This window comes from Triturus cristatus, chromosome 8 (assembly GCF_964204655.1).
Source record: "Triturus cristatus chromosome 8, aTriCri1.1, whole genome shotgun sequence".
NCBI classification, from domain to species: domain Eukaryota; kingdom Metazoa; phylum Chordata; class Amphibia; order Caudata; family Salamandridae; genus Triturus; species Triturus cristatus.
In genome coordinates, this window is record NC_140591.1 from 295,409,749 (window position 1) to 295,424,825 (window position 15,077).

The 15,077-nt window shown below is 51.0% G+C and overlaps 1 protein-coding gene across 8 annotated transcripts in view; it reads left to right on the top strand.

The window, feature by feature from the left end:
• The window catches only part of PARP4 (poly(ADP-ribose) polymerase family member 4), a 2,159,601-nt gene that overhangs the window by 1,718,060 nt on the left and 426,464 nt on the right, over positions 1 to 15,077 (top strand). For all 8 annotated transcript variants that reach the window (XM_085621544.1, XM_085621545.1, XM_085621546.1 and 5 more), the window contains 2 exons: positions 7,833 to 7,877; positions 12,969 to 13,052. In XM_085621544.1, coding sequence (XP_085477670.1) covers positions 7,833 to 7,877; positions 12,969 to 13,052 — 129 coding nt within the window. The remainder of the gene's footprint in view (positions 1 to 7,832; positions 7,878 to 12,968; positions 13,053 to 15,077) is intronic.

Consider the following 15,077-nt stretch of genomic DNA (forward strand, 5'->3'; position numbering starts at 1 on the left):
TTTATTTTATATATATATCTGTTGTGGTGTCCTTTCATTTGGTATTCAAGGGATTATATATGGTATCACAGCTGGCTTCACATGCCATTCAGAGTTTAGCCTAAGACTGCTCTTGTCCATGCTACCACTAGGATAGCTGGTCTATAAGGTTGACTTACAACCAATCACCATAAGGGTTGTTTGGACTGATATAAGGTGTACACTAGAACTAGTGACATCATAAATCAGGCCAACTTTCACAGCAAGGATGCGGCGAATTTTGCCATCAGGTGTGGTTTGGACACTGCTGATTCGTTGGGCAGGGCGATTTCCACAACGGTGGCGTTGCGGCGCCATGCCTGGTTGCGTTCCACTGGCTTCTCACCGGATGTTCAGAGCTCGCTCATGGACATGCCCTTCGATGGCTCCTGCCTCTTTGGTGATAAGGCTGATAGTGCCCTGGAGAGCTTTAAAGTCTCTCGTGCCACGGCCAAGTCTTTGGGTCTTTCCTCGAAAACTCCTGCCACAACGGGGTTTTGTTCCTTTCGTGGCCAGGGCAGGGGTACCCAGGCGCACTCTTCCAGCAAGCCTGTGCAGAACCAGCCTCAGCGAGGCCGCGGACGTGGATTCCGCAGGGGCGGGTCTGGTAACCAGCGTGCGGGGCAGTCCACTTCCGCCCCTGCTGCTTCTGCCTCGAAACCTTCCTAATCCGAGCTTCAGGGGGCACCCCACGCCAGTGGGTGGCAGGGTTCACCTCCACCACTAGTGCGAGATTACGTTGGACAAGTGGGTGCTGCAAATGATCTGCCAAGGTTACTCGCTCCCCTTTCTGTCCTCCCCTCCAGCCATGCCACCTCGGTACCACTGCATGTCGGGGGATCATTTGGCTCTTCTCCGTCAGGAAGTCACAGCCCTCCTGGCCAATGGGGCCATCGAGTCCGTTCCCGCTCAGGAAGTAGGGAGTGGTTGCTATTCCCACTACTTCCTGGTCCCCAAGAAGGACAAGGGGGGTCTGCGCCCCATCTTGGACCTCTGGGATGTCAATCGCTTCCTCCGGAAGGAGAAGTTCAAGATGCTGACTCTAGCTCAGGTCCTGTCTGCCCTGGACCCTGGAGACTGGATGGTAGCGTTGGACTTGCAGGACACTTATTTTCACATTCCCGTCCTGCCGGCCCACCGGCGTTACCTTCGGTTCACGGTAGGCCACAAGCACTTTCAGTTTGCCGTGCTCCCCTTCGGCCTTACCAGCGCCTCTCGGGTGTTCATGAAGGTGATAGCGGTGGTCGCGGCTCATCTGCGCAGGTCAGGGATGTCAGTCTTCCCCTACCTCGACGACTAGCTGTTGAAGGCGGGTTCGCCCCAGGCAGTTGTCTCCCACCTCCAGACTACGGCCGACCTCCTGGATCTGCTGGGGTTCTCCATCAATGTGCCGAAGTCGCACCTGAGTCCCTCTCAGAAGCTCCCTTTCATCGGAGCGGTTCTCGATTCGACGCTGTTTCGGGGTTATCCTCCCGAACAGCGAGTCCGGGATATTCAGGCTATGATTCCGCTCTTTCAGCCTCTATCCCGGGTTTCAGTCAGGATGTCCCTCCGGCTTCTGGACCTGATGGCCTCCTGCATCCTGCTGGTGCCGCATGCCAGATGGCATATGCGGGCTCTGCAGTGGGAACTGAAGTTCCAGAGGGCGCAGCATCAGGGCAACCTGTCCGATCATGTCCAGATCTCGGAGGGCACTGCACGGCAATTGCAGTGGTGGCTCACGAATCGCGATTGGGTCAATGGCAGATCCCTCTCCCTTCCCCTACCGGAGCACACGGTAGTGACGGATGTGTCCCTCCTGGGCTGGGAGGCCACATGGGAGAGGCGGAGATCAGAGGCGGCTGGTCTCCGGCGGAGTCCCGGCTCCATATCAACCTTCTGGAGCTGCAGGCGATCTGACTTGCACTGAAGGCATTCCTTCCCTCTGTCCGGGGAAGTGTAGTGCAGGTGTTCACGGACAACACCACCGCCATGTGGTATTGCAACAAACAGGGCGGGGGCCTGCCGCCGAAACATGTTGGTAGCGGACCCACATGACGTGTGTCTCTTTTGCTTGGGGCATGCCCATGACCCTGAGGCGTGCCCCAATTGTTGGGCCATGGCGCCGAAAGCTTTGGGGGAGCGTTCCCACAAGTTGTTGGAGGTCTGGCAATCGGTTCCGCACCAATTGAGGTCCCGATCCCACGTGAGGTCGAGGGACTGTTCGCAGAGCCATCAGCATCGCTCGTCTGAATCAGGGACAGGTAAGTGTAGGTGCCTTAAAAAGTCGAAGAAGCAACGTCGCTCTTCCTCTACCCCTCACCAGTCGCAGGACGCAGTGGAGGGGGCGGGCGGTCACTTCCCCGTTGGAGCCTCCGTTGTTGCCTGCGGCCTACCCACCCTTTCCGGGACCGCACGCGACTTCGGACGAGGTGCAGGCCTTCGTGTCGGCCTTGCGCCAATTGTTTGCTTCGCCGGGTCCCTCCGGAGTGCCTTCAGGTCCCGCGGATCCGTTGGGAGGGTCTGCCTCTGTGCCGCCGCCTTTGGCCTCGGCTACGCCAGCACCATACCCTGCGGCGCCTCCGGCTTCGACTCCAGCCTCAGCGCCGGGCCCAGCTCCGGCCTTGGTGCCGGGTCTGGATCTGGCCTCGACGCCGGGTGCGGCGCCGCCGCCGATGCCGGACGACGCCGAACCGGGTCTGGTATCTTACCCCCCCATTCCATTGCTTGGTGGGGAGTTTCCCAGGGCACCTCGTTCTTACCGGCCTCTTCAATAACCGGTGGATGAAGGGGAGTACTGGGAGGGGTCTGAGGACCCTCTTGCAGCTCAATGCGAGGATGAGCCTGAATGGGAAGGCAATGTGGAGGGTCCAGTAGATCTCAATTTCTCTCCACACCCTGGTACTCTGTCCCCTTCCTCTGTGGCTACGGAGGAGGTTGGGACTTTTTCAGTGGTGTTGCGTAGGGCGGCAGAGGCTCTTAACCTTGAGCTCCCTTCTGTATCTATTAGAACCAATCTCCTGACTGAGGTGCTGCAGCCGCAGTCCTCCTCTGCGGAGCCGTTGCTGCCCTTCAATGAAGCGCTTACCGATATCCTGTTGAGCACCTGGAACAAACCTAACACAGGAGTTCCTGTAGACAAGAATGTGGCATGCCGCCATCGCCCGGCGCTGGGCGATCCCAGCTTCCTCACACAACACCCGACGCCTGAGAGTCTGGTTGTTCAGGCTTCTGCCTCGTCGAGTGCGTTCCCTTCGGCTCCTCCGGACAAGGAATCTAGGAAACTGGAGCAATTTGGGAAAACGATTTTCACTTCTGCCAGCTCCGGGATGCGGGCAGTGAATACTGCATGCCTGCTAGGCCGCTATTCTCATTCTGTGTGGGACACTGTGGCACAGGTGCTGCCTCAGTGCCCTGTGGAAGCACGGGCGGTTCTCTCCCAAGCCATTACCGAAGGGAGAGATGCTGCAAAATTTACTATCCGTTGTGGCACTTTCCACGACAGTGACGCTCAGTGGTTATGCTTGGCTCCAAACTACTGGCTTCTCTGGGTATGTCCAGAACACCTTGTTGGACATTCCCTTTGATGGGACACGCCTCTTTGGTGACAAGGCGGATAGCACCCTGGAACGCTTTAAGGACTCTCGGGCTACGGCCCAGTACTTGGGTCTCGCCACCACACGTACTCCCTCGGGGCCCGCTTTTCGCTCCTTTCGCGGTCAGGGTCGGGGTGCCCAGGCATGTTCCTTTCAGACCCGCAAGCCTGCGCAGCCACAGTCTCAGCGCAGCCGCAGACGTGGGACCCGCCGTGGTGGGTCCCGAGGACAGCGGGCTGGTCAATCCACCACCTCCCCTGCCACCTCTAAACCTTCCTAGTCCGGTGTTTCAGGCTCACCAGACGCCAGTGGGTGGCAGGATTTGCCATCACCTTCCCCACTGGCGCTCCATTACCTCGGACAGGTGGGTTCTGCAAATAGTCCGAAGGGGCTACTGCCTCCCCTTCGAGTCTACCCCTCTAGCCATGCCACCTCACTACCACCGCATGTCGGGGGATCACTTGCCACTTCTCCAGCTGGAAGTTGCGGCTCTCTTGGCCAAGGGGGCCATTGAGCGCGTTCTGACGCCAGAAGTAGGTCGTGGTTGTTCCTCCCACTACTTTGTGGTTCCAAACAAGGACAAGGGCCTGCTGCCTATCTTAAACTTCCGGAACGGCAACCGCTTCCTCCGGAAGGAGAAGTTCAAGATGCTAACGCTTGCTCAGGTCTTGTCTGCCGTAGACCCGCAAGACTGGATGTTAGCGTTGGACTTGCAGGATGCTTATTTTCATATCTCCATCCTGCCGGCCCACCGACGTTACCTACAGTTCATCTTAGGTCACAAGCACTTTCAGTTCACCGTGCTCCCTTTCGGCCTTACCAGCGCCCCTCGGGTGTTCATGAAAGTGATGACGGTGGTCGCAGCTCATCTGCACAGATCAGGGGTTTAAGTCTTCCCCCTATCTCGACGACTGGCTGTTGAAGGTGGGCTTGCCCCAGGCAGTCGTCTCCCACCTCCAGACTACGGTCGACCTTCTGCATTTGCTGAGGTTTTCCATCAACGTGCTGAAGTCGCACCTGTTCCCTCTCATAAGCTCCTTTTCATCTGAGTGGTTCTGGATACAGCGCAGTTTCGGGTTTATCCTCCCGAACAGCGAGTCCGGGACATTCGGGCTATAATTCCGATCTTTAGGCCCTGGTCCTGGGTTTCGGTCAGGATGACCCTGAGGTTGCTGGGCCTCACGGCCTCCTGCCTCCTGCTAATCGATTGTGCCAGATGGCATATGCAGGCTCTGCAGTGGGACCTGAAGTTCCAGTGGACGCATCATCGGGGGAACTACGTCCAGATCTCGGACGGCACTGCACAGGACTTGCAGTGGTGGCTCACGAACCAGCATTGGGTCAGCGGCAGATCCCTCTCCCTTCCCCAACCGGAGCACACAGTAGTGAAGGACGCGTCCCTCCTGAAATGGGGCGGCCACATGGGAGAGGCGGAGATCAGAGGCCTCTGGTCTCCGGCGGAGTCCAAGCTCCATATCAATCTTTTGGAGCTCAGGGCGATCCTACTTGCACTGAAAGCATTCCTTCCCTCTGTCAAGGGGAGAGTAGTGCAGGTGTTCACAGACAAAACCACCGGCATGTAGTACTGCAACAAACAAGGCGGGGTGGGGTTGTGGACCCTATGTCAGGAGGCTCTACGTGGATGGAACGTCAAGGCATTTCCTTGGTGGTTCAACACCTGGAAGGTACCTTGAACGCCAGGGCGGACGAACTCAGCCACGGTTGCATGTTGGATCACGAATGGCGTCTTCACTCGGAGGTGGTGCAAGGTCTCGTTCAGCAGTGGGGAGAACCTTGGTTAGATCTATTCGCCACCGAAGAGAACGCGCAATGTCAGCAGTTCTGCGTGTTGGAGTTTTCAAGGCGGCACTCACTAGGCGGCGCTGTTCGTCGCGAGTGGAGTTGCGATCTGTTGTACGCCTTTCCACCTATACCACTTCTGCCCAGAGTGCTGAAGAAGATCAGACGCAACTGGGCCCAAGTCATTCTTGTGGCACCGGACTGGGCTCGAAGGGTTTGGTATCCGAGATACTCAGTATGAGCGTGGATCCCCCGATCCGACTGCCTCTTCGGGAGGATCTCCTGTCGCAGCAACAGGGAACGGTCCTTCACCCGAGCCTGTCCAACCTCCACCTCCTTGCGTGGAGATTGAGCAGCGACAGCTGATTCCATTTGACTTGCTTCCCAAAGTCTGTAATGTGATTATGGCAGCCAGGCGTCCCTCCACTAAAACTGTATACGCCTGTCGGTGGAAAAAACTTGTGGCATGGTGCACAGCGAGATCTCTAGAGCCTCTTGCTGCCCCTCTTTCTGAGGTCCTATTGTTCCTTCTTTCTTAGGCTGCCTGATCAGCCCTCTCTTTTCAAGTCCCCAGTTGTCAATAGATTTCATAAAGGCATTACTCACCTTCTACCTTCTAATCCTTTTGTGATGCTTCAATGGGACTTGAACCTGGTTCTCACATACTTGATGTGCGCTCCCTTTGAGCCTCTTCATAACTGTCCTTTGCGGTTATTAACTTTGAAAACTGTCTTCCTGGTGGCCATCATCTCCGCTCGGCGGGTGAGTAAGCTCCAGGCTCTTTCCTGCACACCTCCTTTCCTGGCGATTTCTCCGGACAAGGTTGTGCTTCGACCACGTCCCTCCTTTCTACCAAAAGTAGTCTGTGCCTTTCATCTCGAGCAAACTGTCACTCTGCCCACTTTCTTTCCACCCGCACACCCTTCAAGAGAAGAGGAGAGGCTCCACGGTCTGGACCCAAAACGTGTGCTTTCGTTCTATCCTAACCGCACACAACAGTTCCGGGTGGATGACCAGCTCCTTGTTGGCCATGTGGGTGTCAAGAAAGGCCGGGCTGTGCACAAGCAAACTATCTCCCGATGAGTTGTCTTGTGCATTAAAGCCTGTTACTCTCTGGCTAAAAAGGAACCTCTGGTTGGGCTGCGCGCCCATTCTACCAGGGCGACAGCAGCTACTACAGCATTGGGACGCGGTGTTCCCCTGCAAGACATCTGTGAGGCGGCCCCTTGGGCTTCGTTGCATACTTTCACTAAGTACTATTGCCTTGACAGTCAGGTCTGGAGAGACGGCTTCTTTGGCCGTTCAGTTCTCCATGACTTTCTGGTATAATCTCACTTTGCAGACCCATAACGGGGATTGGTATTGCTTGGGTATGTATTCTAAGGTAAGGAATCTATCACTAACGTGTGTCTTTCAGATGCACAAGTTACTTAAAACTTGTGCAACGATATATCTGTAAGAGACATTAGTTAGTGAAAGATTCCTTACCATCCACCCATCCTCCCCGTTCTGCGAACTGTTCTCTAGGGTTCAGTTCATCCCTTTCAGGGCCCTAGTTCTATTGCACCAGTAGTCGGTCTCTGGCATGGCTCTGCGCTCCTGGCGCGGAAACGTTGTGCACAGAACTGATGTCAGCGCGCGTGGGCGCGTCTAAGTAGCTCCGACGACGTTATCTCAGCGGCTACGACGCCAGCAACGTATGCGGAGCCGTACGACGATGCCTACCAACGTGCAGGGGTACTGCTGATAATAGCTTTCCAGATCCAGTCTGATGCCTGGGGATATTCTAAGGTAAGGAATCTATCACTAACTAATGTCTCTTATAGATATATCATTACACAAGTAAGTAACTTGTGCTTCTAAACCCATTCAGCTATTCTGAAAAGCTTTTCCAAATCTCAAAATGGCTTAGTACGTTAGTAAAAAGGTTTTCACGTTTGTAAATCTGAGGGTTTGAGAACAATAAACCCTTGATACATCTGGCCCTGGGTTGGTATGTGGGTGTTGGTTTTTGGCCAAGGGGTGTGGGTAGTTTGGTAGGCATTTGATTTCCTGAAGGTGGTTTTATTTTTTTTATCTAACTGGATCGTTTCTGTAAAGTTCTCTAGCTGACCTCAAACCTTCCCTTTCCCTCTTTGTCTTGTAGAACAGCAATGTTTGCCTTCTTTTTCTTCTAGATTCCTGTTCCTATTATAGGTTATTAAACTGTGTTGAATTTTGGTGTTTCATGCCACTATAGTATGTAATGGTGTAACACAGTGTAAATAGTTTGGCGTTTTTTTCTTTTGAAACTATACATTGTACGGAGCTGATGATGCTAAAATTGTTATAAAATTGTGTTTTTAAAAAAGAAAACACAGCTACAAGAGAGTTTTCATCTCAATTTCTGTTGCAATGGAATCTACCTAATCTGAAGATTGGTCTTCTATTCTCTTTCAGATGGCAATTCCTGCTTTTGACACAGCTGGCTTTGGCAGCATTAAGGTCAGTGGTTGTGTTTTGTTTCTTCTTCTCAGCCATGTGGTGTTAGTAATATGTTCTGTGCCATATTCTAAAGAAATACCTGTAACTAGAATTTTTACCACTATCGACACGAAGGGAAGTTAAACATTTACAAACAACTTCTACATTCCCCTGAGGTCAGGGCTCTGGTATTTCTTATGTGGTTCCCGGTGTCCCACTCCCTCATCGTTCTAGCGATAGTGGTTATTCCCCATTCGATATAGGTGACACCCAGGCTAAGCCCCACTAGCAGTCCATCTCAAGAGTCCTGCATCAACTATGTATTGAAGTCAAAAGTGTTCCAGTGCTGAAAGGTTATCTGACAAGCAAGTTCCCTGGGGTTGACTGGTCCAAATCAGTCTTACCCGCATCTGCAAGATCAGAGCAATCAAAGTTCCTAAGGGTGCCCTCTCCACGGGCATTGGAGCTCCAGCAACTGGTTCCGGGAAGTTCACTGCACATGTCCCAGCCGAACTTTAAACAAAAGCACACAATCTGCCCACAGCCACGCTTTAGTAACAAAAGCACGCACCGTGTTTGTAGACTTGCTGAATTTCTCTTCTTAACAGAGCCGGGCTGCGAGGTGATTGTGTGACTTTGTTAAAGATTTCTTGTTAATTTCAGCTCCTGACGGGTGCTGCGATTAACCTGAAAACTTTAGCTAGGTCACAAAATCGCCCCGCAGCTGAGCTCTATTAAGAAAAGAAATGCAGCCACTCTACTAACATGGCCTGTAAAGCACACGCTGTGTTTGTAGACTTGCTGAATTTCTCTTCTTAATAAAGTGCAGCTGCGAGGTGAGTGTGTGACTTTTTAAATTTGTCTGTGCTTGGCATAGTGTGCCCCCCGACTTGTATTTTGCCGTTTCTGTCATTGCATTCAGGTGTATGATACAAAAAGTAACATAATACCTACAATAAGTTGGACTATTGGCTTTGTCAATGGTTGTTAGTTGCATAAGATAAATAAGCAGCAACTATGGCTTGTATATTAAATTGAAAAAGCTTCCACTTAAAGCCCTGGTGACACCACGACATTGTTGCTGCCGCAGAGTTTCAAAAAGAGAAGGAAAATCCAGAGAGAAAATGACTCTCTTTGAAGGATTTCACTTCCCCTACAACGCTCACCTGGCATGACGTCATGTCGCTACTTCTCCACTAGTGAGAAGTGAGCAGTGTGAGCAGCACACATCCATGTGCCTGCTGTCACTGCTGTCCGGAAAAAAAGAGGACCGCCTGTGCCAGGGCACAAAACAGAGCCCGATAGAGACCCGTTTCGAGGCCTCTGTAGTGACCTCGTAGGCAAGGTATCAAATAAAAGTAAGGGGTTGAGACTAAATAGTTGAAGTACCGGTTTATTCTTGAAAGCTAAGCATATCAAGACAGATGCAGCTCTAAAGGGAAAGACCAGTAGAAATGAATCACCAACCACTGTTCATACTAAAACATTCCTATTACATAGTGGAATTCCATTCATGGAACACCACTTAAAGAGATACACCATTACTACAGCCTCCTTTATAAAACTGCTGGTGCTCAGACCCGGCCCATTTAAAGCCCTGAACGCAGTGTCCTTCATAAGTCACCCACTGTCAGCTAGGAACATCATACCATCAGAATGTGAGGTAGGGCACTTTTGGTGCTGATTAACGAAGAGTCTAAATCTGCTAGTTAGCACATGAGGCCTGGCACTACATGTGAGATTTGGAGACTACCAGGAGGAAATGTCACAAACAAGGGAGCTTTCTTGGTGGAAGCCAGAAGCTGCGGGAAGCTTTGGGTCTTACATGCAGCAGGGTCACTCTGGATAGACTCCGTGCCAGTGCAAGAATAGTCCATTCACAGCACCCGCAGCCCGAGCTCGTGTCTGCAGGAAGTGGTTTGGAGAGTGTTGTAGGAAATGAGCAAGTGTTAGTGAAGAGAATACTCCCGACATATGGATAAGTCATTTACACACTTGCAGCTGCCATCTGCTCAGACCTGCATCTTGGCAAGATTCAAAATCTTGGCAAGGCCTAACCAGCCTTCCATCCTTCTTAGTTCGTTCAAGTGAGCACGGTTACATAGAGGGAGCGTTTAGAAATGACAGGATGGTGAAAAAGGCTCCTTATAGAACCCCAACGTCGATATGCAGACGCTACTTATGAAGCCTTGCCATACACACTCGCTGTGTTCTCTGACATATCTTTTGTCCTTTTTTCTTCCACTCCCCAGCTGCTCTTGTTGTCTCCGTCTCTTCATTTTCCTCTTCCCCATATAATACTCTGCCAATTGTAAAGCGCGCAGCTACCTACCAACGGAGGTGTCCCGGCGCTGTACTTATACCGCAGAGGAACCCATCCTGGCTTTCCCTGTGAAGTGTCCACTCCTGGGCACCCCCAGGGTGCAGCCAGGCATCCCCTGCGCTGTTGGGGCCGTTGTGGAGATTAAGCAAGCTATTGCCCAGAGTTGCAGAGTGGGACCCATGATTAGACTAGGCACCGAGGCGAGAAATATCAGGTCCGAGGAAATTAAGCCCAAGACCCGCCGAGGTGGGAATTGAACCCTGGTCCCGGGCCGGACCTCTGCATCAGCGTCTGCCGCTCTAACCATTGAGCCACACTTCTCCACTTCTCCATGTCTGTCCCGCTCCACGTTTATCCACTTTCCCCTTCTCTCTCATCCCATTCTTGTCTCCATTTCCCTCTCGCTGCCTGTTCTTTGCTTTCTCTCTTATCGGTTTTCCATTCTCCGTTCTCCCTCCCTGTTCGAAAAACTGTCTGGCTGCCTTTTTCTTTCCGTCTCTCTCTTACCAATTTCTTCATTACCCCCTTCTCCATTTCTTGTCTTTGCGCCCTGACTTTTTTTCACCTTTGTTCCTCTCTCCCCCTTTCTCCACCACTTAATCCTATTTCTCACTAGTATTCTCTCATTTTTCTTCTGGCTGCTATGTTACAATTTTGAAAACACATATTACTATCCCTGAATATTAGATGGAAGCACATTTTGAATTTGAACCAGTGTGCCTCTGCAATGTTGGTGACCTGGCCGAAAAGGACATGAAAAATCTGAAATTGGATCATAAATCCAAAGCTGTTCTGATCAGGGGTCCCAGAAATACGTTTGGCCCAGGGCCCCAAAAATCCTTGCGATGACCCTATGCATTTGTTAATGTTTTCATGTTAATCGCAGCACCCATCATGAGTTGCAATTAACACGAAAACCTTAACAAATGCATACAATCACCCTACAGCCCAACCCTATTAAGAAAAGAAATGCAGCAACATAGCTGCCAAGCTTTCAAATTGCAATGTGGGACATTTTCATAATTTCACTATAATTATTAGTGCCATTTGAACAGGGCCGGCTTTATTGCCGGTGGCGCCTGGTGTGACAATGTTTGTTGGCACCCAAATTACTACCTCTGCCACGGATACTCTCATTACCAACCTTTAACAGTGTCCCTCAAGTCTCCATAACCCCTCTCTCTTTCATATTTATTTTGTGTAATAGCACCACTCATACCAGTGTAAGGTGTTAAGCACTTTACATTGCATACACATTACACAGAGACACTGAATCATAGTGTGTAATTCAATGTATAGGAAATGACAGAGGAATACAATTTCTCTTATTAACAGAGCTGGGCTGCGGGGTGATTGGTCTTTTAAGCAAAAGTTTGGAGTGATATTTGGCGCTGCACACACGCGCAGTCTGGTTCCTGGGGCACATAGCCATGGCTGCAGCACACAGAGACCCTACACCACCGCACACAGAGGAAAGAAATTAGAGGGAACATTGCCTGGGGGATTCCCCTAGCGAGCCCCCCTGTATTCCCAGTACCAGCCTTTCAGAGTGTAACAGCAAGCTAGTGCTACTGCCGACCACCGACATGGTTCTGCCCTCCTGCTGCTGAGCCTTGATCGAGCAGGGGAAGGTAGGACAATAGGTTTCCTGTCACAGGAAGGTGTGACCACCACCCAGACAGGACTTAGTGTATTGGGCTGGGGTGGGGGCGCTTGCCAGAGCCACCAGACTGCTTTAAAGGACACATTTAGTGCCCTCCTTGCATACTTCAGTTGAAACCAGTTCAGGGAGTCGTTGGCTCCCACTCTGGCATGAAACTGGGCAAAGAACATCGGAGTATCCTCCCCTCTGTCCAGCCCCTCCTCTGGGAGGGACCCCTGAATCGTCCTAACCCTTTCCTTTGGGTACTTAATGGCTTACCTGTGGGTGGCTCTTCAAGTTCGTCCTGGGACAAGATTAGGATCTGAAACAACTTCATCTTCAACCATCTGGACAATTTGGACTTCGCTTTGGGAACCGAGACTGCATCTGGGAGACTCCTGCTGCTCCTGATCTCATCGTCCTGCCAGTCTTCCGCGTTGTCTGTGTCTGTGCTCCATCCAGGTTCTTCTCCAGGCCTGTGGGCATCAAAGACACCTGACGGAATCTCCATTGGAGTGAAGGAGTCCCTCCCCTGCATCTGCAGGCACTGCAACAAAGCTGATCGGTCTGCTGCTCCTGAGCTCCCAGACTCCAAAGGTTCAGCAACACAGGTGGTGGTTCTGCAACTCCCTTGAGGCGTTCACTGTCTTCACAGAAAGTTAGAAGCCAGTATCCCTCGTCACAACTGCTGGAGCAGTACCCATGCGCACCGCCTCAAATTGCCGTTATCAAGGCTTGTTGACTCTCTTCTCCAGAGATCTTCGGGCTCGAAGAAGCTCCAGTCTCCATCATCTCTTGCTACCAAGATCTTAATTGTCACCACAACCTCTGCACCGTGGGCCTGCATCCTTGGTGAGCTACTCGAGGTCTTCTTGCTAATCCTGTGCCTTCGGCCTGTGGGTCCTCTTGAGGGTTTTCTTTGGCTTCAGTGGGCTCCCCTGCTTGCTTTGGCCTGCTCTGACTCTCCTGCACTTGGAGTTATTGGTGAGTACTCTGCAGGACAGTATTATTCTAGCAGGTTTAAGTCACAAAGCTCACATCAAATCTGTTTTCTAATCTTCTTGCACACAGGTGCCCCCTTCGTATCAATGTTACTCTGGGGATACAATCCATTTTCGTTACAATTTAGTCTTCTTCTCTATTTCAGATGACCCAAATTGGTGGTGCAGTTCCTGAAATTTATTCTGGTCTCTTTGGAAAAACATCTGCAGGTGGCTTTGGCATGGGACAGGTCAGTGATGGTTAACAGCTTTTGCAGACACTCAGAGGCAAGGAAAGATCTCAATCTTGTTTAAAAATGTATATCCATCAAATGCAGTTTTTCTCTACCAGCCAAACATCTCATTCATTGTGGCAATCATTCTTTTTGTTATAACCTTATTCTCTGAGAACACAGCAGATATTCTCCTACTGCAAGACGTAAAAACATTTTACTTTTTTTATATATACATCACAGTCTTAACAATGAAATATTTACTCATGATAACGTAGGAGTTTAATTAATGTAAACGTTATGGTTATTTAAAACCATTAGAAAAACTTGAACGATCAACTTCATAGACTCGACGTACTGGATCTGATCAACCAAAGCTAAAACAAATTGTGAGTCCCAGATCCTACCATATCAAAAAACATGGATAAATATTTTTTATAATGGAATAAATTAATTAATTAGGTTGGATGAGAAGCAGAAATAGTATTCTTTTATTCTCCATAATCACTTGCACATTTACACCTAACCTCATCTATATTCACACTTCCCTTATAATGGCAAAAATGTAGGCACGCACCAAACCTAGGGCCAGATTTAAGGTTTGGCAGACTACAGTCATCCAGGGTGAAGGAGGACACTACCTCAAACATCCTTACAGACTACTGTCAGTGTAGGAGAGTAGGGTCTGCTATCCTATGGTCACCCCAAATTTTTGTTTTTGATTCACTGGTTTTTGACATATTGAGGCTGTGGGCCTGCTAATCAGACCCCCAGCCTGCTGTTCTCTCTGCTAAATTGACAACATGCACTTTAGGTGCATAACCCATTGGAACTGGATCACCCTGTGAGCCCCCTGTAACAGTTTACACTAGGTACCCAGGGCGTTGGTGTATCTAAGGCCTACCAGGGGCTGAAGCATGTATTGTGCCACCCGTGGCCTGGCCTAGCAATTCAACACAACTGGCTGATCACTCAGCTGGGGTAAGTTGGTGTATCCACCTCTTACTTAGGTGTAGTATGCCTATACCTAACCTTATATGGGACACATGTTAACCTATAAGTCACTCCTATGGCAGGCCTTAACAATCCTGAAGGCAGAGTGCTTGGTTTCATGTGAGATGGTGCTCTGGCATGAGCTGAGCCTGTCTGCAGTAGTCGGAACAACTTCCTTCTACCGTTTCCAGATATCGCCATACCATATACTCTTAAGTGCATTATGAACCTCGCGGTTAAATGCTATCTTTGGTTTGGCTTTATCAAAACATGTCGAGTAAGGTGTCATACGAATTGGAATACTAACCCCTCGCCAATTCTGGCGACGGGGTTAGCATTCCACCCTCCTAGAGGGACACGACATGTAGAGAACCTGAAACCCGGGTAAAATCAGACATAGCCTCAGGTCCACAAAGTGGACGCTGCCACCACAGACACAAGTCTGCCCTCCTGCTGCTGGGAGTCCTTCTAACTTGGGAGACGTGGACAAAGGGTTTCCTGCCAGGGGAGGTGCGAGCACCACCCCAGGCAGGATTTTGTGTATTGGTCAGGTAGAGCTTGAAAGGAATCAGACATGCCTGAGGCTCACAAGGGGCCTCGGTGCATATGCCAGTTCAAACCGGTCCTGGGGCACACCAGCCCCAGACCTGGGGCGAGCTGGACAAAGGATTGGGGGTTTAACCATCCCCCTTCCTGGTCCCACCCTTAGGGAGGGACCTAGCAGGTAGTCCGGCCCCTAGAATCCGCTTAAAGGTAGGAGCTGTGTCCAAAGACTTTAGACATCCTGGAATCAACTTAACACTAGGAAGAAGACGGGAACTTCGACGTTCTGCTGCACAGAAGACTGAAGGAAATCTCCCCTATGGTCAGGGAGTGACCATCTTGCTAACGCAAGCACCAACCAGCGAATCGACGTCTGCTTTGCCGCCGCCTCCCGCCGGAGCCCGAGCCCAGAGACCGACAAGAACTGGACCTCCAGACCTCTCACCGCCCGATCCACAGTCCCTGCAAAGAAGGAACCCGTGGAGGCACCGAGACACGTGGAGCCAG